The sequence below is a fragment of the Mya arenaria genome, chromosome 13, assembly GCF_026914265.1.
Source record: "Mya arenaria isolate MELC-2E11 chromosome 13, ASM2691426v1".
Taxonomy (NCBI): Eukaryota; Metazoa; Mollusca; class Bivalvia; order Myida; family Myidae; genus Mya; species Mya arenaria.
Genome location: NC_069134.1, coordinates 40,964,057 through 40,990,416, shown reverse-complemented (window position 1 = coordinate 40,990,416; position 26,360 = coordinate 40,964,057). Strand labels below are relative to the sequence as shown.

Here is a 26,360-nt window from a genome sequence, read left to right as displayed (position 1 = left end):
AAAATGGCCGACAATCATCATCCTTCGCCGGTTCTAATTCCACCACCGTCGCAAGTTCAAAATGAAGCGCATGTCAAAAGTATGGACCAGTACAGGGAAATGTACAAGAAATCGGTGGAGGATCCGGTGGGGTTTTGGGGAGACATAGCGAAAGCTTTTCACTGGGAGTCTGGCCCAACCGGCAAATTTCTCGAATACAACTTCGATGTGAGAAATGGCCCCATATTTATTAAGTGGATGCAGGGAGCTAAAACAAACGTTTGCTATAACGCAGTTGACAGACATGTAAAAAGTGGAAATGGAAGCAAGATTGCGTTCTATTGGTATGGATGGTATTCTTTTACAAAAGTCACCAGAAGCCATTATTTACAATCTATGTATCTGAAAATTAATATTGATAATTAGCAATATAAAAAAATTGAGGGTTTTTAAAAGAGCTTTCATTAGTGGTAGATTTCGACGAGAAAGCGGCATAGAAGGGTCTCAAAAGCAGTATATTTTACTGACCGCTGGTAGAGTTCACATGTATGACACAAATACAAGTATATTGTATCACCTTACTGTATTTACAAATAAAAGTGCCACATTGTTCACAATTTAAAAAAATTGGGTCAGGTAATTGGAACCACAACCTTGGCCTAAACCATAACAAATTTAATTTGCAAGGTAAAATTGTTAAAATGGGTTGTGACATCTGTACTATCATGGACCTATAAATGGTTTAGGTCTGTGGTACTACGGTAAAAATGTGATCACTTTAGGAAGCTGGGGACTGTGCTTAAACCTCAAGTGATCCGATGTTCCAATGACCCAAGTCTCCATTTTAGACTGTTATGAAATGTCTAACAATGTATTTTCAAAGTTTGAAGTCGTCAGTTTCTTTCGTCATTGATTATGTATTGCATTGTGGAAATCACTCATATGTTCAAAAACTGTCGTATATTGATGTACAAATGTAAAAGAAAAAATAATAAATGAATTAATAGCAAAATTTATTTTTGCATAATTTTTGTTTGTTAAACAAACAACATTAAATTAAATTCTTGTCATTTACTTTTCACAATTATCTTCTCAGATGCCCTTATCAAGTATTAATGGTCATGCTTATACAGAGATCATCAAGTTTTCACATCTTTTTAAATTTCCCTTCATCACTCATTGCATTTTTTTACAACTTGTGAGATATTTAACACCTGCCAATTGTTTATTTTGGATCATGCTTTGGGGAAAAAGTGTGAAATTATGATCTCAAGGAATCCATAAGGTTTTGTGCATGATTTGTGTATTTGGGACCGGCAATCTTGCTCGATTCCACGACTTATTAAGGTTTCGACTCAGTGTCAGTATATTTTATATGAAAATAGAAGGAATAATGGTCGGGACTAAGCTCGAACCTCGAGTGATCGCCAGTTTTTGAAATACCTGTTTTAATGTGTAAAGCGTGCAACTATTCTGACCTTGCCTTGTTGTTATTTTCCAGGGAAGGAAATGACCCTGGTGACTGTGGAAAGGTAACATTCAGCGAACTTCAGGACAAGGTCTGCAGATTTGCAAATGTCCTCAAATCCCTGGGTAAGTGTCAACATCATAGCCAGTTTAAATTGATGTAGTGATGTCATTTGAACTTGAATTGTCACTGTCTTGCAAATAAAGGAAAAATCAGGGCCTGTATAATAGCCTATTGTAGAAAAACATAAAAATATTTAATGTTAAGGTTATTATATTTCTTGAAAAAAAATTGTGCTGTGAAATTGTGTTTTGAACAACTCAAGTTTCCTCATTTTTAATTTAATTTTAAAATAACCCTTATGCATAAAACTTCCTATCAGTATTTAATACCATTATGAAAAGGAAATTTTTGAATTAAAAGTGATGCTCTTATCTAAAATCACAACATACACATTTATAACAAACATAAATTTTGAGTGATAAACCTTGAACTATCTCCTAGATAATGCATTTATGGGAAAATATTAATTACTGATAACAAGATTGTAACGTTTTTTTTACCATATATTTGATAGCTGAAAACCCACAATATTACATGACTGGTGGGTCATAAAGACTTTCAGTTATCAACTTTCGTATCATAAGGTAGGAATACCGTGTTTTCTGCATTTTTCTTTCAAATGAAACACAGTATCCTTCATAAGAACCACTGTTTTCAATATTTATTCACCCTTTTCGGTAAATTAAAACAATTGCATTAATTGTGGTACATCTTATTTGGGAGTAAGAGTGCATCTTTAAGGAAAAGGTACCATTATGACTTTATAGGATGCTTCTGTATAACGGACCCTGGAAACTTGATCTTTATATGACTTATTTCAATTTAGACGTATGACCAGTTTAGATCATTTAAAAAGCCTACACATTTTCTAACAAATATATGTCTAATGCTGATTCAGGGCTAGTTCAAGAGAAAAACTTTCCTATTGCAGGGGATTAACAATATCTGTTATGTGTTTTTGTTTCGGATGGAAAAATCCGACCCGAGGGCACGCGTTGCTAGGTAACGAGGCTAACCGAGTTACTGGCCACGCAGCATGCCCGAGGGTAGAATTTTTCTATTCGAAACGGAAACAGATGATTTCTTTTTTTCTAGCACATCTTAAATAACAAATACCTAGAAAAGTGCATTTTTGTACATTTCACCAAAAAAGCGTGTGCGATGATGATTACTGATGCCATGACGCGCAGTTCCTTCAGTTTCATGTCTTTTAAGGTTATTTTGTTTTGTTTTGAAGGTACTTTTTTGTAAGGTTAATGTTATGGAAATCATTTATGGAAATCTCAATATTATGGTTACATAAAGTGTAAAATAAAAGAAATGAAAAGTATTACGTCACAGCGCATGACTCATCTGGAATGGGAGGGATGCAAGATGTAGTTTTCCAGCACCGCTGAATTCACTCGAAATGTCTATCCGGTGTGCTAGATAAATTTACACAGTTTGTGATTCTCTTTATGTTTATCAGATGCAAACATTTTGTCTTTAAATTTGTTCTACAATTTTCTATAACTATACAGTGTGTGTATACAACATGATAAATTACGTCATAAATGCTACGTCGAACAGCAAGCAGTTTGCTTCAAATGATGATTTAAAATAAAGATTACTTTTCTTTTTCTTCAACGTTTTAAATGAAACAAAGGGCAGTCTATGCCACTTGAAAAGAGTCCACCTTTATTTAATCAACGAAGTTTGATAAGGTGATTAATTTCCGTAAAGGTCTATTTTAAACCTTCTATAAGTGACCCTTAATTTCCGTAAAGGTCTATTAGAAACCTTCTATAAGTGACCCTTAATTTCCGTAAAGGTCTATTTTAAGCCTTCTATAAGGGACCCTTAATTTCCGTAAAGGTCTATTTTAAACCTTCTATAAGTGACCCTTAATTTCCGTCAAGGTCTATTTTAAACCTTCTCTAAGTGACCCTTAATTTCCGTAAAGGTCTATTTGAAACCTTCTGTAAGTGACCCTTAATTTCCGTAAAGGTCTATTTGAAACCTTCTATAAGTGAACCTTAGTTTCCGTCAAGGTCTATTTTAAGCCTTCTATAAGTGATCCCCCCCCATCCGTGTATAGTATACAACTTCTGTGTATTGATCTTTATCTTAATTGCCTTGTGCTGCTTATCAGATCTCTGATCTGAGTGTCCAGTTGTGCAGTTAAAGAGGTTTCATTATAGAATAAGACAATACATCTTGTCTTTTAGCTGTTGATGTTTTTAAATCATGATAATATTATTATAAAAATGCCTTTGAATAAAAATAAGAGTTATTTTACATATAATAGCCCATTTATATGATTTAAATGCTTTACAATTTGGATAAAACAATGGTGCAATAAACAGGAGATGCACAGCAGGGGATAATCATGCCAAACATTCCATAAACTAGGCCTTTAAACACTTAGACAAACCTGTTTCCAACAGTTCTACATCAGGTGACAGTTTTGTGAAAAGGTTTTTGGATGTGTTTTAAGAAACTAAACTCTAAATCAAACTCTAGTAAAAGACCGAAGGCGGGTCTAAGTAAGCGGCGTAGTCTGTGCCATGTTTCATTCAATATGGTGAATAAATAGTAACTTTATCTTTGTTTAAATTCTACATTTTCTCAAAATTTTGTCTTCTGACGTAGCATTAGTGATGTAATTTATCGAGTGGTATACACACTTTATATGTGTGTCTGTGTTGTCCGGTTAGCGCAGTGGTTAGCGCTATCACTTCTCACTAAGGTGACCGGGAATTTGAATCCCAGCCTGAGCGCATGAGAGTTTGGCTAGTGTCACCAAGTCGGACAAGTGGGTTTTCTCCCGATACCCCGGTTTCCCTCACAACACAAGACCACACTCTCACACAACATCGTGCCAACGAGAGTGACTTAGTATAAGTTATCATAACTTTCTTCAAAATGGTTATAAAATATATAATGTTTCAAGATGCACTCTTACTCAAAAATAAGATTTACCACAATTAATACAATTGTTTTGATTTACCAAAAAGGATGAATAAATGTCGAAAACAATGGTTCTTATGAAGGATACCAAGTTCAATTTAAAAGAAAGGTGCAGAGAACATGGTAATTCTACCTAATAAGACTATAGTAAATCACAGTAAATCTTTTAGCATTCACCAATCATTTAATATTTTTGCGTTTTCAGCTATTAAATACAAGGTTACAATCTTGTTATCACAGTAATTTTCGTTTTCCATAAATGCATTATTTAGTAAGCTGTTAAGGTTTATCACTCAAAATTTATGTTTGTTATACATGTGTTTGTATTTATTTTGAATAAGAGTATCACTTTAAGCTTCCTATCCCATTTTAGGAGTACAGAAGGGTGACCGTGTGGCCATATACATGCCAATGATCATCGACATCACGGTGGCACTTCTCGCCTGTGCACGAATAGGAGCCGTCCACTCCATTGTGGTGAGTGCTTTTAGGGAGGAATTTTTAACATGGTGAATATTTTAAAAACTTTGAGAGGGATGACATCAAGCACCCTCTACTTTTCATGAATATTTTAATATTTGTATATGCATTGATTAATTATGCCATTTGTACATGTTTGTGAATAACCACATTGTTAGTCTTCTTCGAATTCAACTGTATCATAATCATTGAAAGAAGGAAATGTTTGACTTGTGCAAATATTTAACCTATTAAAGGCCCCCGACCTTCTTTTACAATCTGCATTTTTTATTAATGTGCTGAAAACCCTGTATACATTAATTTAAAGCTGCACTCTCACAGTTTGAAAATTTTTGTTTTAAATTTGTCTTGGAATAAGCCAATTTTGCATAAATGTCTGGAAAACGCCCGGTGATATAAGAAGGCTGACTTAAGGTTACCGGTACATTGTGTCGCAGTTTTTCATATATATGTCAAAAATTTACGTATTATGGCTAAAAGCGTTATTAACGGTTGAAAAAAAATGAAGTTTAAAAAAAAATTAGATTGCAGATTTTTATATTTTAGTTTAAAATTTGATGTTTTATGCGCTTTTCTTAATTCGTTAGTAACAGTTTGCAAATATTTACGCTAAAAATTTGCTTTTTCCAAGATAAAAAATAAAAAAGTGGTAAATCTGTGAGAGTGCAGCTTTAAAAATCATGATCAGGTAAATGTATTTAATTTCTAGGAGGTGGAAGAAAATATTATGTAGACATGAAGAATCCTCATTTCAATCTTAGCATTTTGAGATTTATCCAGTTTTGTGCACATGAACATATGATTTCAGTTCGCAGGATTCTCGGTGGACTCTTTGACAGAACGTCTTATAGAGCCCAAAATCCGTTTCATCCTAACTTCAGGTTATCTTCAGAAAAGTCCATGTTAAACAGATCTGGTTCAGTCTCTTCTACCCCTGTACACAGTTACCATCCAGGGCCGGTATTCACAAAACATTTTTAATTCATTGCCTAACTCAAATCATTTTCGTAATCTAAGTATCTCACTTGCCATTTGACATAATAACTTAATACTATCTGAGATTAAAACAAAAAATATGGATGTAATTAAATAAACATTAATTTATTTTAAAATCATATCTTTCTTTTAATTTGATTATGAACATTTTAATTTAAACATTGACTTAAGTTAAGGAATGACTCAAGGTGTTTTATGAATATCAGCCAAGGGTCCCAATCCCAGAAAATAAGTTCCTTGCGAGAACTGCTGAATCTAGAGTTTCCATTGAATTGTAAAACAAACTTACAGGCAGTCATTAACTGATGTGACCCAACAGTCTGTGTTCAGTTATAAGAAGATCTGATCAGATGTCCCTTAAGAGCATAATACAAGCATTTGCCACATTGCAATTTTAGTGTTACTATACTACTTTACTTTACTTCGCCCATTAAACCTTATCATTATACTGTTGTCTGTTGTCTTATCAGGAAAATGTAAAAGCGCTTGAATTTGAATGTACATTATTCATTTCTTTTACTTTGATTTTGATAAAAACAATAATTAAACAGCAAACTTGTAAGGTTAATTGGTTTAAATCATTTTTATTACAAAATAACATTATAATGATATATACACAGTTATAGCATACTCAATATTAACTGGTTGACGGAGGTAATAGATACATCGTTAAATATACACATATTTCTTCTGGAATTTGAACCCACCTGCTCCATTTTATTCATGAATGCTAGGGCTCGATTCTCAATTATGAAAAGCATTCGGTCACTTGTGTAAATGTGATATTGCAGTGTTTGTTACAACATGTGGTGCATAAACTTAATTCTCAAAGTGAAAATAAATGAAACTCTTACTAGCTAAATCACAGTCAGTGATGCATACACTGTACATGTAGATCATTTCTAAATTGTCTTGCTTCCTTGGCCCTCAAGGTTTTTCTTCTGCCTAATATGGGGCCGAAATCGGGCTCCATTCTCAATTAAAAAAACAAACAAAATAATCATAAATTTTAAAGTAGTACCAAAATTCACAAATTTGACAAATATAGTTTGTTTTGTTCATGGACATTTTGATAATAAAAACTAAATCTGGATTTTTCACAATTTATTCTCGCTGTTTTCACAAGTCAAAAAGCCTGACCCAATTCACAAAAATGTGAGAAAAACAATAATCCTTATAGCAGTGGTCGAAATTAACATGAGCCCACAATCCCTGCACTGGTAAAATGTCTTAAAGAATTGCTCAAATATAGAATTGATAATTTGATGCCAAGCAATGTATAAGAATTCGGGCTTGTTCATCCAAAAGTCTAATTTTGACTTTTGTACTAATTAAGACGGTAGAAAGTAAAGTAAGGAAGAAATCCTTTCATTATTATTTTAAGAAAACACCTAAACTATAATCAGTACATATGTGGCATTTACTTGAAATGTATTCCTGTTGCACAGCCCATGACCGTTATGTGTTTCACTGTTGTAATGTTATCCAAGTTGCTTTATTACATGTATGCATTTTCCTTGTTGTACAATAGAAACCTGTTGGCTCGATATCCCAGGGACCAGCCGAAATACTTTGAGCCTTGTGAATATAGAGCAGAGCAGGATTGTTTAAAAAGTGTAAAACAAAATTGGTCCTTTACATCCAGTTCAAGCCAATGAGGAAATCGAGCCAAGCGAAATCGAGGCAGCAGGTTTTGACTATATGTTAAAAATGTTTATTTCATTGCATTGTAGTTTGGTGGTTTTTCGTCTGAATCGCTAGCTGACAGAATAATAGATGCTAAATGTTCAGTTGTAATCACATCAGGTATTTCATTTAATAGTTTGATTTTGATCTCGGGTTATTGTGATAGTCTTGGTGTTTTTAGTGGCGGCGTCAGTGTCATCGTCGTCCGAGTTCAAACACTTGAACCAGCCATTCACGTTATTAAAATGATACTTGGTGCTCATGTGGCCATAGACAATATATAAGGCACATGTTGGACATTAGGCCCATAATTCATGCTTTAAAGCTGCACTCTCACAGATTGACTGTTTTGACAACTGTTTTATTTATTGTCTTGGAACGAGCCAATCTTTGCGCGTGATTTAAGGCTGGTGACAAAATATTAGATCATGGTTTTTAATATTTATGTGCAAACTTCAACTCAAAAGTTTTGTGGCTAAAGGGGTTTTAACGGTTTTAGAAAAATGTGTTTTTCAGCATAAAACTTCAATTTTCGAACGTAAAGATGAAAACTGTCCAAATTGTCTATCTGTGATAGTGCAGCTTTGATAATTGTTGAGTTAATCCCCATATTGAACAGGAAAAAAAACAGATGAGCGTTGGTGTTTGCTCTGATGTGCTCTTGTTTATTTTTGATTTTGTGTAATGATGGATGTTAGATAGTAAAAGCATGTCATAGGTAATTTACAGAATGTTTTAGGGGCTTTTCATAAATAACTACATGTCCTTAAACTAGGGTCTTAGGCATTTAAAAATGGACAGGTTGCTGCAGAAAAGGACAGGGTGCTGCAGAAAAGGGATAGGGTGCGTAAGGACATTGAATCAGGCAGTGAATAATTATGCATAATTAAAGTATTATGAATATCATGGATATTTTTTAGAAATTGTTCCTATTAAATTGAAATAATATTAAGTTTCAACTACTATATGTGTAAAGTTTGTTTGAATTCATAATCAAATTTCAAGTTGTACTCAAAACAAAATAAATATTATCTTAAGCATTTAATTCTTTGAAGGCAGGAGGGAACACATTCTGGTCTCCATGAGGGCAGGAGGGTGCTTCCAAAAAAGAAAAGGGAGCAGCACTCTCCCACAACCCTTTAGCTAAAACGCTATGTAAACATTGTTCAACCTTTCCATTCCTGCCTGTCCCAGGTCACAACTCTCTGCTTCCTATAACTGCAACCCCCTCAATTATCCTTCCCTCACCCGAACCAACAGTTAAGGATTTAATTATTGGAAAATGTGAGCATTTGAATAACCTTTGCTAGGAAATGGTAGCATTTGGATGATTGAAAAATGTGGGAAAATGAATAAACGTTGTTAGAAAATGTTAGCATTTGGATGATAGGAAAATGTGGGAAAATGAATGATTATTGCTAGGGTAAATGTTAGCATTTGGATGATTGGAAAATGTGGGAAAATGAATGATTATTGCTAGGGTAAATGTTAGCATTTGGATGATTGGAAAGTTTTGGAAAATGAATGATCATCGCTAGGGGAAATGTTAGCATTTGGATGATTGGAAAATGTGGGAAAATGAATGATTATTGCTAGGGTAAATGTTAGCATTTGGATGATTGGAATGTTTTGGAAAATGAATGATCATTGCTAGGGGAAATGTTACCATTTGGATGATTGGGAAATGTGGGGAAATGAATGATCATTGCCCGAGGAAATGTTAGCATTTGGATGATTGGAAAATGTGGGGAAATGAATGATCATTGCTAGGGGAAATGTTAGCATTAATAGATGATTGAAAATGTGGGAAATGAATTGATAATTGCTAGAGAAAATGCTAGCATTAAGATGATTGTAAATGTGGGAAAATGAATTGATCATTGCTATGGGAAATGCTAGCATTTGGATGATAGGAAAATGTGGGAAAATGAATGTTCATTGCTAGGGGAAATGTTAGCATTTCGGTGATTGGAAAATGTGGGGAAATGAATGATTATTGCTAGGGGAAATGTTAGCATTTGGGTGATTGGAAAATGTGGGAAAATGTATGATCATCACAAGGGGAATTGTTAGCATTTGAATGATTGGAAAATGTGGGAAAATGAATGATCACACTGGAAAATGACCATCATTGGAAAATGTTAGCATGTGAAAGAATATCTTCTTAAAATTTAAAGATGTGAATACCATAGCTTTTATGTAGAAATTTTACATATTAATTTCTATTAAGTATTTAGAAATTCCAACATGAGAATGACTATTGATATTGGAAAATGTTAGCACAGAAGTGTTGAATTTCGAACTTTATTAAATGCAACCTGTTTAGATTTAATCCATATTAAAACTAGAACATATTTACATCATAACATGTATGTCTAAATTATTGCACAAAGCATTGCAACTATACACATAATTGTTCATGCGTATATGATATGAGATCTATAATCAGATGGTGTGTGGAGAGGGTCCAAGCTGCTCAACCTGAAGGCCATCGTGGACAGTGCTGTTGACAAATGCAAAGAGCAGTGAGTAGCAAAGATGGTTGCTTAAAGTGACACTATTTAGATTAAATACATACTCATGTATAACAAAGATAAATTTTGAGTGATAAACCTGTAACTGCTTACAAGATAATGCATTTATGGAAAGAAAAAAATACTGATAACAAGATTTTAACTGTGTATTTAATAGGCACAAATATTTAATGACTGGTAGGTCCAAAAAGATTTACTATCATCTCATAGGTAGAAATACTGTGTATACCATTTGATAAATTACGTAATAAATACTACATCACCAGGCAATATTTTGCTTCAAATGAAGACTTTTAAACAAAGATAACTTTACCATAGAAAAAGAAAAGTTATCTTTGTTTTAAGTCATAATTCGAAGCAAAATGTTGCCTTCAACATAGCATTTATGACGTAATTTATTATGTGGTATACACACACTGTTTATATAAGAGGTCTTTACAAATTTCAACCACATCATATATGTTTGTTACCCAGGGGCCATGTGGTGGACCATGTGGTTGTGTGTCGGCACCTGTTGCCTGAGGAGGAATATGTGGTTAATGACCGTGACGTGGAGGAGCGCCCTGGCCAACGCCCCTCTCCCCAGCTCAAGATTGAGTGGCATGCCCCACGGGACAAATGGTGGCATGAGCTGGTGGCAGCGGCATCCCCAGACTGCCCACCTGTGTGGCTCGATGCTGAAGACCCCTTGTTCATGCTCTACACAAGGTATATCGTTGACATTTAGACATGAAAGTGTTGATTCATCTCGCCCTGTGTTTTAGACACAAGATGAGGGGTTTAAAAGCTGCACTCTCATAGATTTATCTTTTTTTGTCCATAATTAATTTTTTGTGTAAATGTGAAAACCAGTGATATAAGAATGCTGAAAAAAGATCTGGCCCCAATATCACGAAAATACTTAAGTCAAATCTCAAACTCAGTCTCAACACATTATACCACATAGCATCAACATTTGTTAAAAATCATATATGTTTTTTACAGTTTTATAAGCACATTCTATCATAGAATATGCTTTAAAAAGCCTTTGGTCAAATTCCAAGGTAAATCTATTCTACAGCCAAAAAAGTATATGAGTACAATTATGTATTCTTTATAAAATACTCAAGTATTTTTTTTGCTCTAGAATTAGTTTTCTTTGAAATATTGAAAAAAATATTTTTATCAACAAATTCTTTAAGAAAATACATTTTCAAAAAGTATAGAACTAGAAAGATTTTGAAGAAAATTATGCTCTTATATGGTGACATGAGTTGAGACTGAGTTTGAGATTTGACTTAAGTATTTTCGTGATATTGGGGCCAGATCTCAGTTTATCATATTCACTTTAGAAAATTTATGTTTAATGGCTAAAAGTGTTACTAACGCTATAAGAAAAACTAAGATTTCTGCAATTTACTTAACAATTGAGATCTGTCCTATTGTGTGTTATCTGATATGACTGAATCAAAGGCATTGATGCCAATATCAGTTTATTCTGAGACAAATATAAAAAGTGTCAAAACTGACAATCATTGAGAGTGCAGCTTTAAAAAGTCTCTACAATATTGAAGTTCTTTATTTACAACAATAAGTCTAAAACAAATATGAATGTCACTCCTGGTTGTGCTGCTTACTTACATAACAAATAGTCTTGCCCCGATTTCTCGAAACTTCTTAAGCTTAAGTTGCTTATTTCAATTAGCCAAAATACATACTTATAGTGATTTTTTATAAATGAAAAATGTTTTATTGTGATAATTGTAACGATAATTCCTATCTTAAGTATTAAAACATTTAAAGGAGTATATAAAATGCAAAATCTTGAAAGGCAAAAATAGTGGGTTTAGCTTAATCCTGTTATAAGAGACTTAAGAAGTTTCGAGAAATAGGGGCCAGGTCTTTATCAACTTTTTACTTAAAGCTCTAAGTATGAAAAACTGTAATCGGATCCTTTGTCAGCAGTCATATATCACTGGTTCTCAGTCATTTACGCAAAAATTGGCTCATTCTAAGACAAAAATAAAAAAGTTGTAGAAACGGTCGTGCAGCTTTAACACATGACTTACAATATTCTAGCTTAGTTTCATGATTTAGGTTTATTCATATTTTTATAATTTTTGTGTCGCCATATTTTGTTTTCACAGTATACTTGTTGAATTTGAAAGGTACAGTTCTTTCTATTCCACAAAGTAGTCAACTCATAAATACATAATATTTACAGTTAATAATAACAATTTCAACGACGTCATTTCCAAAATGATGTCACAGGCACATACAAATTGGCATGTTTTTTCAAAAAAGTGTAATTAAATGACTTTTAATTCCAATTTCAGGCATATAATAAAAAGAAAAATTGTTTGTTTCTGTGTAAGATAGCAGTAGAACACCAAAAGTGATTATTTCACTCGTGGCTACGCCACTCAAGAAATTAATTTTGGTGTTCATGAGGTGAAATATATTACAATCTTACATTGAAACAAACAATTATCCTCCATTAGGTTACATACCAAGTTGAATGTTTTCCATACATTTCAGTGGTTCCACAGGCAAGCCGAAGGGTGTGTTACACACACAGGCAGGCTACATGCTGTATTCTGCCACAACATTCAAGTACGACTTTGATTTCCAACCCGACGATGTGTACTGGTGCACAGCCGATGTTGGCTGGATTACGGGACACACCTACGTCACCTACGGACCACTGCTCAACGGTGCTACTGGTGTCATTGTAGGGATATTGTTTCATATTTTTACATTCAATTACTAATTGAATATTTTGATAACACTAGTTTTACAAAGTTTTTACCCTTTTTGAAATATTGTGTTAGCTATGTTATTTTGTCGCCTTTAGCAGATTATTACCCAAAAACTGTAGTAAGATACTCATATTAAATACACATGTATACATGTTGCCTGAGACAATATGCACAAGTATAGATAGACACTGACTGTAATGTGCCCCTTTTTCAAAACAAAAACAACATGGATCATTTCAAATTTAGTGAGTTGTCTGCAGTATTGCCTCTACGTAATATTTTAGCCTATTTTTATCAGAATCCTGTGTTTTAGGCAGCTCAAAGTTGATGATAAAGACAAAAGTTTTATATTTAAAAGATTTATAGATCTTTCCTGCATTGTGCAAGTTTTCAGTAATATTATTAAGAACTATTTTCAATATATAATACTAGCAATTAGCCAAGAAAATATCTTCCCCAAAAGATGTTATTTGCCATTCATAAGATTGTCCCTGTTACAGCACAAGTTTATTGTTATTTTTATTTGAACAGCAAATACTGTTAGCATCTTTTGTAATATATTTATGACACAAGTACCTTGTCTTATGATATTCAATGTCTACAGTTTGAGGGGGTGCCTACATACCCAGATGCCGGCCGATTCTGGGCAATCATAGAGAAATACCGCGTCAGCAAGTTCTACACTGCTCCAACTGCCATCCGCACACTGATGGGCTTTGGTGATGACTTTGTCACCAAGTAGGTGAACTCAGTCCCATTAGTTATAGCCAAGTAGGTGATCTCTGTCCCGTTCTATGTCACCGAGTAGGTGATCTCTGTCCCGTTCTATGTCACCGAGTAGGTGATCTCTGTCCCGTTCTATGTCACCGAGTAGGTGATCTCTGTCCCGTTCTATGTCACCGAGTAGGTGATCTCAGTCCCGTTCTATGTCACCGAGTAGGTGTTCTATGTCACCGAGTAGGTGATCTCTGTTCCGTTCTATGTCACCATGTAGTTGAACTCTGTCCTGTTATATTCTTTGTTTGCATGTTTTGGCAATTTCATTATTGTTTTGCATGCTTGAGAGTTTAAAGTCAAGTGTATGCAGATCTCTTTTTATCCAATATATGAAAAAATGAAACCCAAATGAATAGAATGCCAAACAATTTAATCCTAATCCTAATCCTAAAAAAATTAAACAGGTAGTTGTCTGCACTTCATTACCTCCAGTACTAAATATCCACCAATAAATCATGTTGACAATTGTTAATTAATTTCTTTTTTAAAGTTGAACACCCAATTCTGGTTTCTGTCTTGTTACTTTATGCCCAAAAGATTTTGGAGTCCTGTTGGGCCACCTGTCTTGGAGGTTCTGGAGTCCCTCTGTATAATTTGGTTTCCTCTGAATGCTGGGACGTTGTAAGTGTCGAACACTGGGTAAAATGACTGAGAAAAGATCCTATCATATTCTTCATTCCATTGTTTTATCCAGGTATGATCGCAGCTCCCTGAAAGTGATCGCCACCGTAGGAGAGCCCATTAACCCGGAGGCCTGGCTCTGGTATTACAATGTTGTGGGCAACAAACAGGCCGCTGTCGTGGACACATTCTGGCAAACTGAAACAGTAAGGATATTCCCTGGCATGGTTAATTACCGGTATGGAAATATAAATGATATTTAAGAATCCCAGCTTTCCTTTAATTTGGTATTTATGTCATAGGCCACATCTTATGTATGATCATTTCATATAATCATCTTTTCGAATAAGTAGTTCTGTATTTTATAATATATATTTCCAAAGTAATATTAGTATTTGTTAGTTAAAATGATTGTTTATTTTATTTTAATTTAATTTGGAACTCTTTGGACATGATATATAACTGTAATTCTTGGTCTACTATATGTTACTTTATGCACTTTGATAACTCATGTACCCATTTATGTTTTTCAGGGTGGTCATGTGATCACACCATTCCCTGGAGCTACACCAACAAAACCAGGATCAGCTGTAAGCTTTATTTGGGAAAATCTTCCCAGTTCCTTCGTCTAGATTGTAAAGTTAACTGTGTAGCCTGGCAGACATATAGAGATCATGTTAGTCCTTGTGGTCGTCTGCAGCATAACACTTTCATAATTACCCGCTCACTCACATATTGTCCAGTAATTTTCAAACAATGGGCTGATTGTTCAGTGGCACAACAAATGATTGAGGTTGATCAATTGCCAGGTTGCTCTTTTAACTCCAGAGAGTTACAGCCCTTGATTTGTCATAATTGATCGAATTCTCTTTGTCTGCCTTTTAACTTAAGCACTTTTTTTCCAATTTTTACCAAGCTTGGCAGAATGTTGAGTTATTTCAATCGGTAGTCATATTGCATTATTAACTGTGGAGTTGAGTTTTTACCTTTTTCACACTCTAACTTCAGCATTTCATATCCATTCTTTACCAAACTTGGCTACTAGGTGTATGTGCATAGTATCTGGAGTTTGATTAACTTTCATTTGTCAAAAATTTACTAAATTCACTTTGACTGCTCATTTACTAGAGCATTTGATATCCAATCTTGACAACATTTAGTTACAATGTTTAAGGGCATAATATCTTAATTTCAAATTAATTTGAAACAGAGCATACAATTTACTCTGTAGTTATTGCCTGTACAGTAAATTGTAAATTTATGTGAGGAATAGATACAGTCATTGATTTATAGTGTAACTATTTGTAGCCTATGTGTTTAAAATAAAAATATCTGTATTGGCCATGGTCCATAAAGTATTAATACCCAATTTGGTATGACAATGATGGGCTCTCTGGACAGATGAACTATCTCAATCATGGAATTCCAGTGTTATAATAAAAAAATAATATACAATGTTTCTCAGCCTCAGAAATAACTCCATTTAAGATTAATTCGGTTTTAATTTGTTTCCAGTCTTGTATGTGAAATGCAAGCTGAGTTTGCCTTAAACTTGTAGACCAATGTGTGTGTGATTTAGTGTTGTTTTTTTGCAGACATTCCCATTTTTCGGCGTTGTGCCTATAATACTGAACGAGGAGGGCAAAGAAGTGGGTGTGGATGTGGAGGGATATATTGTAAGTAAAAAATGAACTAATACACCAACAAATGCTCCTGTTGTCTGGTTAGCATACTTACTTCTCACCAAGGCGACCTAGGTTTGATTCCCAGCCTGGCCACATTTGAGTTTGGTTTGTGGTCGAGACAAGTGGGGTTTTTCTGGATACTCCAGTTTCCCCCATAATACAAGACCACACCCTGGCGTAACATCATGCCAACAAGACTGATTACTATAATGTTGTAATAACTTGTTTCACAATTGTTGTAAAATAAATAAGTTTAAACTGAACTAATGCTCCTGTGGTGTGGGGGAGTGTGTTGGGTTGTTTTACTACCGCTAGTACATATCTTATTATAGTATTTGACTTAAAAACTTTTGGGGACATTCAAAAGATTTCCTTTAGAAGCAAATTCTTTATAAACTGAATATGAATATTTGGAATTCTGTAATAACACTACAGTGTATATGGTATTGATTTGAACTGCCAATCATTTGTTTAAAACAAAAAGCATATTTGTTTTCAGTAACTACACAATGTGTTGTTTTCGTGCAGGTGTTCAGCCAGCCGTGGCCCGGAGTGATGCGGACAGTGTACGGGGACCACCAGAGATTTGAGACAACTTACTTCAAGAAGTTCCCCGGATACTACACCACAGGAGATGGTTTGTATTGTGCAAAAGCTGCTTTCTGTTATCTTATCTATACCATATTTTTATGCCCCCGAAGGTGGGCATATTAAAATCGCACCGTCCGTCCGTCCGTCCGTCCGTCCGTCCGGCTCTGTAACTTTCCCTTGTATGGACAGATTTTAAAATAACTTGCCACATGTGTTCCACATACCAAGACGACGTGTGGCGTGCAAGACTCGTGTCCCTACCTCAAAGGTCAAGGTCACACTTAGTGTTTATTCACAATGGAGTGCTGCATATAAGGACATAGAGTATAGGTTGTCGTGTCCGGGCTGTAACTTTCTCTTGTATGGACAGATTTTAAAATAACTTGCCACATGTGTACCACATACCAAGACGACGTGTCGCGTGCAAGACCCGTGTCTCTACCTCAAAGGTCAAACTTAGTGTTTATTCACAATGGAGTGCTGCATATAAGGACATAGAGTATAGGTTGTCGTGTCCGGGCTGTAACTTTCACTTGTATGGACAGATTTTAAAATAACTTGCCACATGTGTTCCACATACCAAGACGACGTGTCGCGTGCAAGACCCGTGTCCCTACCTCAAAGGTCAAGGTCACACTTGGTGTTTATTCACAATGGAGAGCTGCATATAAGGACATAGAGTATAGGTTGTCGTGTCCGGGCTGTAACTATCCCTTGTATGGACAGATTTTAAAATAACTTGCCAAATGTGTTCCACATACCAAGACGACGTGTCGCGTGCAAAACCCGTGTCCCTACCTCAAAGGTCAAGGTCACACTTAGTGTTTATTCACAATGGAGTGCTGCATATAAGGACATAGAGTATAGGTTGTGGTGTCCGGGCTGTAACTTTCCCTTGTATGGACAGATTTTAAAATAACTTGCCACATGTGTTCCACATACCAAGACGACGTGTGGCGTGCAAGACTCGTGTCCCTACCTCAAAGGTCAAGGTCACACTTAGTGTTTATTCACAATGGAGTGCTGCATATAAGGACATAGAGTATAGGTTGTCGTGTCCGGGCTGTAACTTTCTCTGGTATGGACAGATTTTAAAATAACTTGCCACATGTGTACCACATACCAAGACGACGTGTCGCGTGCAAGACCCGTGTCTCTACCTCAAAGGTCAAACTTAGTGTTTATTCACAATGGAGTGCTGCATATAAGGACATAGAGTATAGGTTGTCGTGTCCGGGCTGTAACTTTCACTTGTATGGACAGATTTTAAAATAACTTGCCACATGTGTTCCACATACCAAGACGACGTGTCGCGTGCAAGACCCGTGTCCCTACCTCAAAGGTCAAGGTCACACTTAGTGTTTATTCACAATGGAGAGCTGCATATAAGGACATAGAGTATAGGTTGTCGTGTCCGGGCTGTAACTATCCCTTGTATGGACAGATTTTAAAATAACTTGCCAAATGTGTTCCACATACCAAGACGACGTGTCGCGTGCAAAACCCGTGTCCCTACCTCAAAGGTCAAGGTCACACTTAGTGTTTATTCACAATGGAGTGCTGCATATAAGGACATAGAGTATAGGTTGTGGTGTCCGGGCTGTAACTTTCCCTTGTATGGACAGATTTTAAAATAACTTGCCACATGTGTTCCACATACCAAGACGACGTGTGGCGTGCAAGACTCGTGTCCCTACCTCAAAGGTCAAGGTCACACTTAGTGTTTATTCACAATGGAGTGCTGCATATAAGGACATAGAGTATAGGTTGTCGTGTCCGGGCTGTAACTTTCTCTGGTATGGACAGATTTTAAAATAACTTGCCACATGTGTACCACATACCAAGACGACGTGTCGCGTGCAAGACCCGTGTCCACCCTCAAAGGTCAAGGTCACACTTAGTGTTTATTCACAATGGAGTGCTGCATATAAGGACATAGAGTATAGGTTGTCGTGTCCGGGCTGTAACTTTCACTTGTATGGACAGATTTTAAAATAACTTGCCACATGAGTTCCACATACCAAGACGACGTGTCGCGTGCAAGACCCGTGTCGCTACCTCAAAGGTCAAGGTCACACTTAGTGTTTATTCACAATGGAGAGCTGCATATAAGGACATAGAGTATAGGTTGTCGTGTCCGGGCTGTAACTATCCCTTGTATGGACAGATTTTAAAATAACTTGCCAAATGTGTTCCACATACCAAGACGACGTGTCGCGTGCAAAACCCGTGTCCCTACCTCAAAGGTCAAGGTCACACTTAGTGTTTATTCACAATGGAGTGCTGCATATAAGGACATAGAGTATAGGTTGTGGTGTCCGGGCTGTAACTTTCCCTTGTATGGACAGATTTTAAAATAACTTGCCACATGTGTTCCACATACCAAGACGACGTGTCGTGTGCAAGACCCGTGTCCCTACCTTAAAGGTCAAGGTCACTCTTAGTGTTTATTCACAATGGAGAGCTGCATATAAGGACTTAGAGTATAGGTTGTCGTGTCCGGGCTGTAACTTTCTCTGGTATGGACAGATTTTAAAATAACTTGCTACATGTGTTCCACATACCAAGACGACGTGTCGCGTGCAAGACCCGTGTCCCTGCCCCAAAGGTCAAGGTCACACATAGTGTTTATTCACAATGGAGTGCTGCATATAAGGACATAGAGTATACCGTAAATGACTGGGTATTAGACGCACTTTTTTCCCTCAGATTTTGATGCAAAAAAATGCCTGCGTATAATACCCAGTAACAATTTTTTGAACTTTTTTTCTGAGGTCAATTTCAAGCCGAGAGTTTGTTTAGATTTATGTAGAAAGGGATGTTACTCGCGTCATATTGATCGAGTATATACGGGTTAAAACGGTAGTTGAAAATTGGGATACGGTATATCGTAAGACATTTATAATTTCAACAAAAATAAAAAAAAAAAATAATTATTTCCCAAAATAATTTATTTTGCGTACCTAATTTTCGGGCACCCAAAGGACATCAATCATAACTTTCATAGTTACCAAGTTTCACAGACGAAGATTATTGATTTTTATCTTTACAATGCCTGGCTAGATTACCTAACCGTATACACCACTGAGACAATTTAATTAGTTACTACCCATCCTTTAAACGATTTATTGCCTGTTGAAAAGGAAGTGTGATATATTTATTTGAGGATTAAACAAACAACAAGGGCAATCAAGGGATTAAGAAAACATCGACATGGCATGTTTGTAAAACGATCTGCCAATAAGCTTTTAAACTTGTACCACACTTATAGACTATATGAAGCAATAATCGTACAGTTATACATTAATCCTGCATAGCAATGTCCATGCTCTCCACGAGATCCTCGTGGGTATAACTGTAAGTTATGTGACGTCACACAGTGTGACTCTTTGATCTGAAGCCGATAGAATGTGTTTATTCAGTTCAGTGCATGTATAAAATGGTGTTTTAATTACCTTCATGAAGGATTTACACTTATAGGCGTAATAAATAAGTTTATGACCATTGATTACTACGGATAAATTAATAAGTGGTAAAAAGCAAACATGAAGAAAAAAGGCAGGTTAAACAAACATGTAAATAAAATGTAAAAATGATAATTTTCTATGTATTCGGAGAGCGAAAAAAATAATTAATTTATGGTGTCCGAACTCTTTCTTGTGAATTACGGTATTCAATATTATTTTGAATAATAAATTGAATTAAACAATAATCAAACTTACATATAAAAAAACAAAGTTGGGCACTGTCAAAATATTTTTTGCATAACATAACTTTTCATTCTCGACAGTATGGTTGTATGGTTTTAAAGATAACCATCGCCATTTTCACGAAAAAAATAATTTTGTCACTGTCAACAAACATGGTGGCTGAAAATGCCGGACGATTTTGACGTTTTTTCTATGCGTCTTTTAACCAAAAACATAGATTAAAAGTTTTTTTTCTCGGATTTTTCACAGATTTTTTTCCCTGCGTCTAATACCCCCTATCGTCTTATCCCCAGTCATTTACGGTAGGTTGTCGTGTCAGGGCTGTTACTTTCCCTTGTATGGACAGATTTTAAAATCACTTGCTACATGTGTTCCACATAAGAAGATGACGTGTCGTGTGCAAGACCCATGTCCCTACCTCTAAGGTGAAAGATACACTAAGTGTTTATTCACAAGGGAATTCTGAATATAAGGACATAACAGTGTAGGTTGTCAAGTATGGGTGGTATTTTTTTATGTTCAGAGGCAATTTAAAATAACTTGCCATATGTATTTGACACGTAAAGGCAAGATCAACTTTTCATGTACTGACCTTGTTCGTAGGTCAATGTCACATTCGGGGCATTCGTCACATACTGTGACAGCTCTTGTTTTAAATATTTTCACTGTAATGCACACTAAAGCTAGTTCACACTCTCACAGATTGACTGTTATGACAAGGTTTGAATTTTTGTCTTGGAAGAGCCAATTTTGTGTAAATGTCCGGAAACCAGTGATATAAGACTGATGACATAAGATCAGATCGCAGTTTTCATTTCTACATTTGAAAAATTAATATTTTATTGCTGAAAGTGTTACTAACGCTTGAAGAAAAAATAAGTTTTTTGGCATAAAAAAACACCCAAGTATTTTAGTATGAAAAAACCTGCAAAAATTGACTGATTCTAAGACATAAAGTTTTATAATTTTATACCCATCATAAACCCACACGCAATACATATCGCAAAAAAATGAAACACAATTAGAATGCAGTACCAATTATCCTATTGTATTGCACTTACTCCATAGTAGTTATGGTTTGTTTAAAACTTGCAAACAACACTTATGAAAGCGGAGAACAGTCCACATTTATTTGAAAATTGATTTGTGTTTTGTATTTGTACATCAATGCTATTCAGATTATCAGCCTGTCTTTTCTCCCTTCACAGGTGGCTACAAAGACAAAGATGGCTACATCTGGGTGACGGGTCGAATTGACGACATGGTGAATGTATCGGGGCACCTGCTGTCCACTGCGGAGATAGAATCGGCCCTTGTAGAACACCCGACAGTAACGGAGGCGGCAGTAGTATCACACCCACACAGCATCAAGGGGGAGTGTACCTACTGCTTTGTCACCATGAAAAATGTGAGTAGATTTTGATTACAGTTTGGGTTTTTTCCACTTAAAAGATGACAAAATTGGGTCCCAATTTTAACCTTAAAGTAGCAATAAGAAATTCAAAGAGAATCAAGTCAAAACCAGTAATATTTAACACATGGTACTCGACTGACTGATTTATTGTCTGTTGATGCAGGAAGTATGGTGTGAAGTAAACAACAACACAGGCGAATAAAAATAATCTCTTCACCACACATGCTCTGACGTCACACAGTGTACCGTTTGATCTGCAGTTTCTCACAAAGAGTGGTGTCTGTTAAATTAGTTTTGACAATTATATTAACGCAGAAAATTGGATACAAGTTTGTTTCACTTCCTTACCAAAGTTTCCAATGTCTGGAGTTGTTATATTTCTAATGAAAGGAATACGGCATGGACGGGTAGAAATTTTGGACCACTGTACCCAATCGTCAAATTCCCATTTATCAAATTCCCGTATATACATTTCACTCTGCTGTATAAACACATCAGATCTTGATTTCTCAAAACTTCTTAAGCCTAACAGACTTAAGTAGCTTATTTTGTTTAGCAAAATTTCTTACTTTAACCTGATTTTGATAAATAAAGTTTTTGTGATTATCTGACTTAATATAGAAAATATTATAAGATAACTCAATTACCAATAAAAAATATTCTAAAATAGTAAATATTTCACAAATTAGAGAAAAACAAAAAAAGTGAGCAAAGATTAATTGTGTCCTAACAGACTCAATTAGTTTTCGAGAAATTGGCCCCTGAGCTGCTAAATTCATGGTTTTATCCCCATTTTAAGCCCGGCGAAAATAACCATGTCGTCTGAAACAAAAACAAGTACAGACTTTATCGTTTGTCAAATGGAAAGTGAGCTATGAGAAAGTGAGATGAAAAACCCCTTTCATTAAGTGTAATGATTTAAAAGCACACAAGATGATTCAAGATGGTATTGCTTTTTTTGGTCAGGTACTGGGTAACTAAAATTGTACTCGTGTCACTGCCAAAATGTCCCCAGGACAAGGGTACCCGTCCATGCTCTAGATGAATGTGGGTATATATTTGCCATTCACACGAATATGTTTTAGATGAAGATACTTATTATTTGATTTTTAATTTATTCTAGGGATCTACTTATTCACCAGAATTGGCAGTAGAGCTTATAAAGCAAGGTCAGTATATTTATTTAACATTAACTCTTTATACGTTTGAATTTAAATGTGTTTCTTATGTTAATTCATAGTGCTGATTAATAAACAATTTCAAATGACTTTAATTACAATATAGTTTTCATCCAAGTCTCCACACTAATAAAGTTTTCAATATATCTATGCTTATTAGAATGGGCTGGACACTAGATGATACAGTTGAAAGTGAAAAAGAAAGTTGTCATATACTTACATAAAATTGACATTGTCGCTTACGACACATGTATTTTTTGCATTTTTCCAATTCCAAATTCACTATGGTTGTCTTCCACGTATATCTCAGTAAGTTTAAAAATAGCGCCTGTAAATTTATCTGTTCTCATAAACAGATATGATTTAAACTGGGAAACTGTTATGCGCTATTGTAAACAGGGAAGCACAGGGGAGGCAGCAATATGATTTTTGCGTTAATTATTTTCACCATGTAAAGTGATGTATCATCATCATACTAGTTCAGATTGGCAATTCTAGGCTTGTTTGAGGAAATACTGTATTTGCCGAATTTTGGACTATCTGGTGTCTAGCCCCTTTAATTTGATAGGTGTAAGAAAGGAATATCAATGTTATTTTTTGCTATCACATACACTGGATGGTGGCTTTATTTATTCACTTATGTATCTGTATAGTCCGTGAGAAGATTGGACCATTTGCCCAGCCCGACTTCATTCAAGAAGCCCCCGGGCTGCCAAAGACCCGCTCTGGTAAGATCATGAGGCGTGTGCTCCGCAAGATTGCCATCGGTGACAGGAATATAGGCGACGTGACAACCATGGCAGACGAAAGTGTGGTTGACATATTATTTAAACTGCGACCTGACACAGCTTAGGTTTTTCGCTGAAAGTGTGGACCAACTTGTTTCATTGCATAATATGAATCAATATAAATGTAGATGGCTTTTCTGTTATTAATGCTAAAAATATTCAAATCATGTCATGTTTCATTAGCTGTGCTGACACATTTAAACTTGAAAATCATCAAAAATTGAAATGATATGTGAAGAGCTAAATATAATGAACATAATTGACATTTTTGTTACCCTTGTGCAAGTTCTCAACAACTTTATTCAGAAATAAAACTGGATTATAAGTATCTCCTATGGCTGCTGGTGTAAGATAAAGTCATCCCATCCTGAATGTTGGGCGTTTTCCAGAATCTTAAATGAGCGGCCATGTTAAATGCTTTTTCTCCCACCTCAGTTAAACAAAATAAGGTCAAAATGTATTTCTTCACTGGAACTCTTGCATAGTGAAAATAATTTGCGTATAGATATGTGATAAATTGTGGTTGTCATAGATATACGTGCAGTGATTCAAACTATGTTAATGGTCAAATTGTTATTTAAATAATTTGAGGAGAGTGAAGCATTATTTCTTGAATGCAGCATGAAAACTTTTTTTTGGTGCTATTTAAAGTGAAAAATGATTTATTTGGATTTTAAATATTGCCACAAGACAAGTTTCCATGGTGCTACTGGTGACAAGTCTTAAACAAGGGTGGTAATTGTGTGATGACAAAAAAAAGTAGTTCCATCTGGTTACTTTTTTATCCTAGCCCATGGACAAGATAAGGATTTCCAAATGGCCAAATAATTGGATCTACTTATCTGGGTTGAGAGAAATTGAGTTCTTGCACTAAGGTGTGGATTTATTATTTGTTTCAGTTAAACATGTACAAAGTACCATTTTGTACCTCAAGAAAATATGCAATGTTTACTGTAGGGAAATAGTATTATGTGTTTGTTGTAGTTCTGTGTAATGTGATGTAACCAACATATTGTACTCTGCACATACACATACAGCTTGACATTCAGAAAATTATTGCAATTATATGTACACATATATTTTTTCGCACATTTTTGTGTTTATTAATGTTATTCAGTGGTCAAAATTAGCACAATCCCTCAAGCCTGCACAGGTTCAATGCTGTCTGGGCTTGCTCAAATTCTGCAGGGTTTATCAAAAATTAGATGCCAAACAATGATATAAGCATTCGGGCTTGTCCATACAAAAATCTAATTTTGGTGACTGAATAATTTATTGCACATTATTATACACAAGGGATATTTAATTTAATAATGACATTTCATTTATACTCTACTTAACGCTTGATTGAATGGATTTTGATGGCTGTAATTTATTGTTATATTTATTTATATTCTAAACGATATTGAAAGTGACCTTCAAAGTCAAAATGGATTCCTTATACGAGTGTTGTCAGCTATAACTTAGAACAGCGTTTAAGATATTCACATCAAACTTTGTACAAAATTGTCAATGACAAGGCCCATAACTCTGGCTTTAACAAGCTATTTAGACAGTCGGATTCCCTTAGTCAGTTCTAAGTTTGCTGTTAGTTGCCAGAGGAAGTGGAGCGCCTCCACAAGGGTTGAAGCCCGCAAGCAGAGGAACGTGGGTGGATGGTTCAGGCTCCACCCTGAGGTCTCGACCAACCTGTCCTGGTACCCCAGGTTTTGCTACTTAATTAACTTTAAAAATGGCTGATTTTTAATTTAAGCGTCAGAAAGGTCTTAACTGCTCAAAGTATATATAAGATTCTGAATATTTTCATTGACATTCAATTTTATTTCATTTCCGTTTGATCACAATGAAGTCATTATACCGCCAGCGTGATTACACTATTCTGTTATCATTTTGTATAATGCTCTATACAGCACCGTGCAATCTTTATAGCTTAGAACAATAAAGCTACTCTATATGTTTTTTGTATGACATTATAAAAATACCAAATAGTAATTTTGTTTCAATTTTAAATTTGTTTTGTTTTTCACTATTGTATTTGTATGTGGATATCTGTTCTTGGGCTGTTGTTTAAAATACAAGTTATAAGCTTAGGTTGTTTATGATAATTAAGCCAAAATGTTTATTTTTTGTCTAAATGGGATGTTAATTTTGCTGGGGTTAAGTTCTATGGACAATATTCAGAAATATTTTTGGTTTGACACAATTGTGCTGTGTACTTTGGGGGACCGTTAGTAACGGTTTAAGGCATAAAACATTAACTTTTAAACAGAATTATGCAAATCTGCGCTCTGATCTTTTGTCAGCAACCTTTAATCATTGGTTTGCAGATATTTACGCAAAATTTCTCTTTCAAAGACAAAAAATGAAAAAGTTGTAAAAAGGGTAAATCTGTGAGAGTGCAGCTTTAATAATCGGTCATTTGCATAAACACGAGATTAGTTAGAGCACCACAAGTTTTCTGGAATAGATTATTTTGAATTATATACATAGCTTTTTTTTCTTTTACTTGATTGCTTTTTGTATTTCTGTATAATTAAAAATGACAATTCAAATTTTTAAGTAATCCTATTTATTTTCTACTATATTTACAATTGAAAATCCTTTTGTAAGATATATTATAAATCAATTTTAGGATATATTTAGTGAATTGTTGTGTAGTAAGAATAAGTAGTTTGTTGTATGAATGAATAAAGAAATCTACTA

The 26,360-nt window shown here is 35.1% G+C and overlaps 1 protein-coding gene across 2 annotated transcripts; it reads left to right on the top strand.

The window, feature by feature from the left end:
- LOC128214174 (acetyl-coenzyme A synthetase, cytoplasmic-like) lies at positions 1-26,360 on the top strand. 2 transcript variants are annotated; one of them, XM_052920513.1, is made up of 15 exons: positions 1-323; positions 1,481-1,572; positions 4,833-4,936; positions 7,669-7,741; positions 10,071-10,146; positions 10,630-10,863; positions 12,673-12,865; positions 13,498-13,631; positions 14,365-14,497; positions 14,825-14,881; positions 15,887-15,967; positions 16,505-16,613; positions 21,486-21,685; positions 22,815-22,860; positions 23,523-26,360. In XM_052920513.1, exons 1-15 carry the CDS (start codon positions 4-6, stop codon positions 23,720-23,722), a joined length of 2,052 nt encoding a protein of 683 aa, XP_052776473.1. In that variant the 5' UTR covers positions 1-3; the 3' UTR covers positions 23,723-26,360. The 2 variants fall into 2 exon arrangements, with proteins under 2 accessions (XP_052776473.1, XP_052776472.1); XM_052920512.1 differs by lacking the exon at positions 7,669-7,741 and adding an exon at positions 5,748-5,820 and having other exon boundaries at positions 3-323.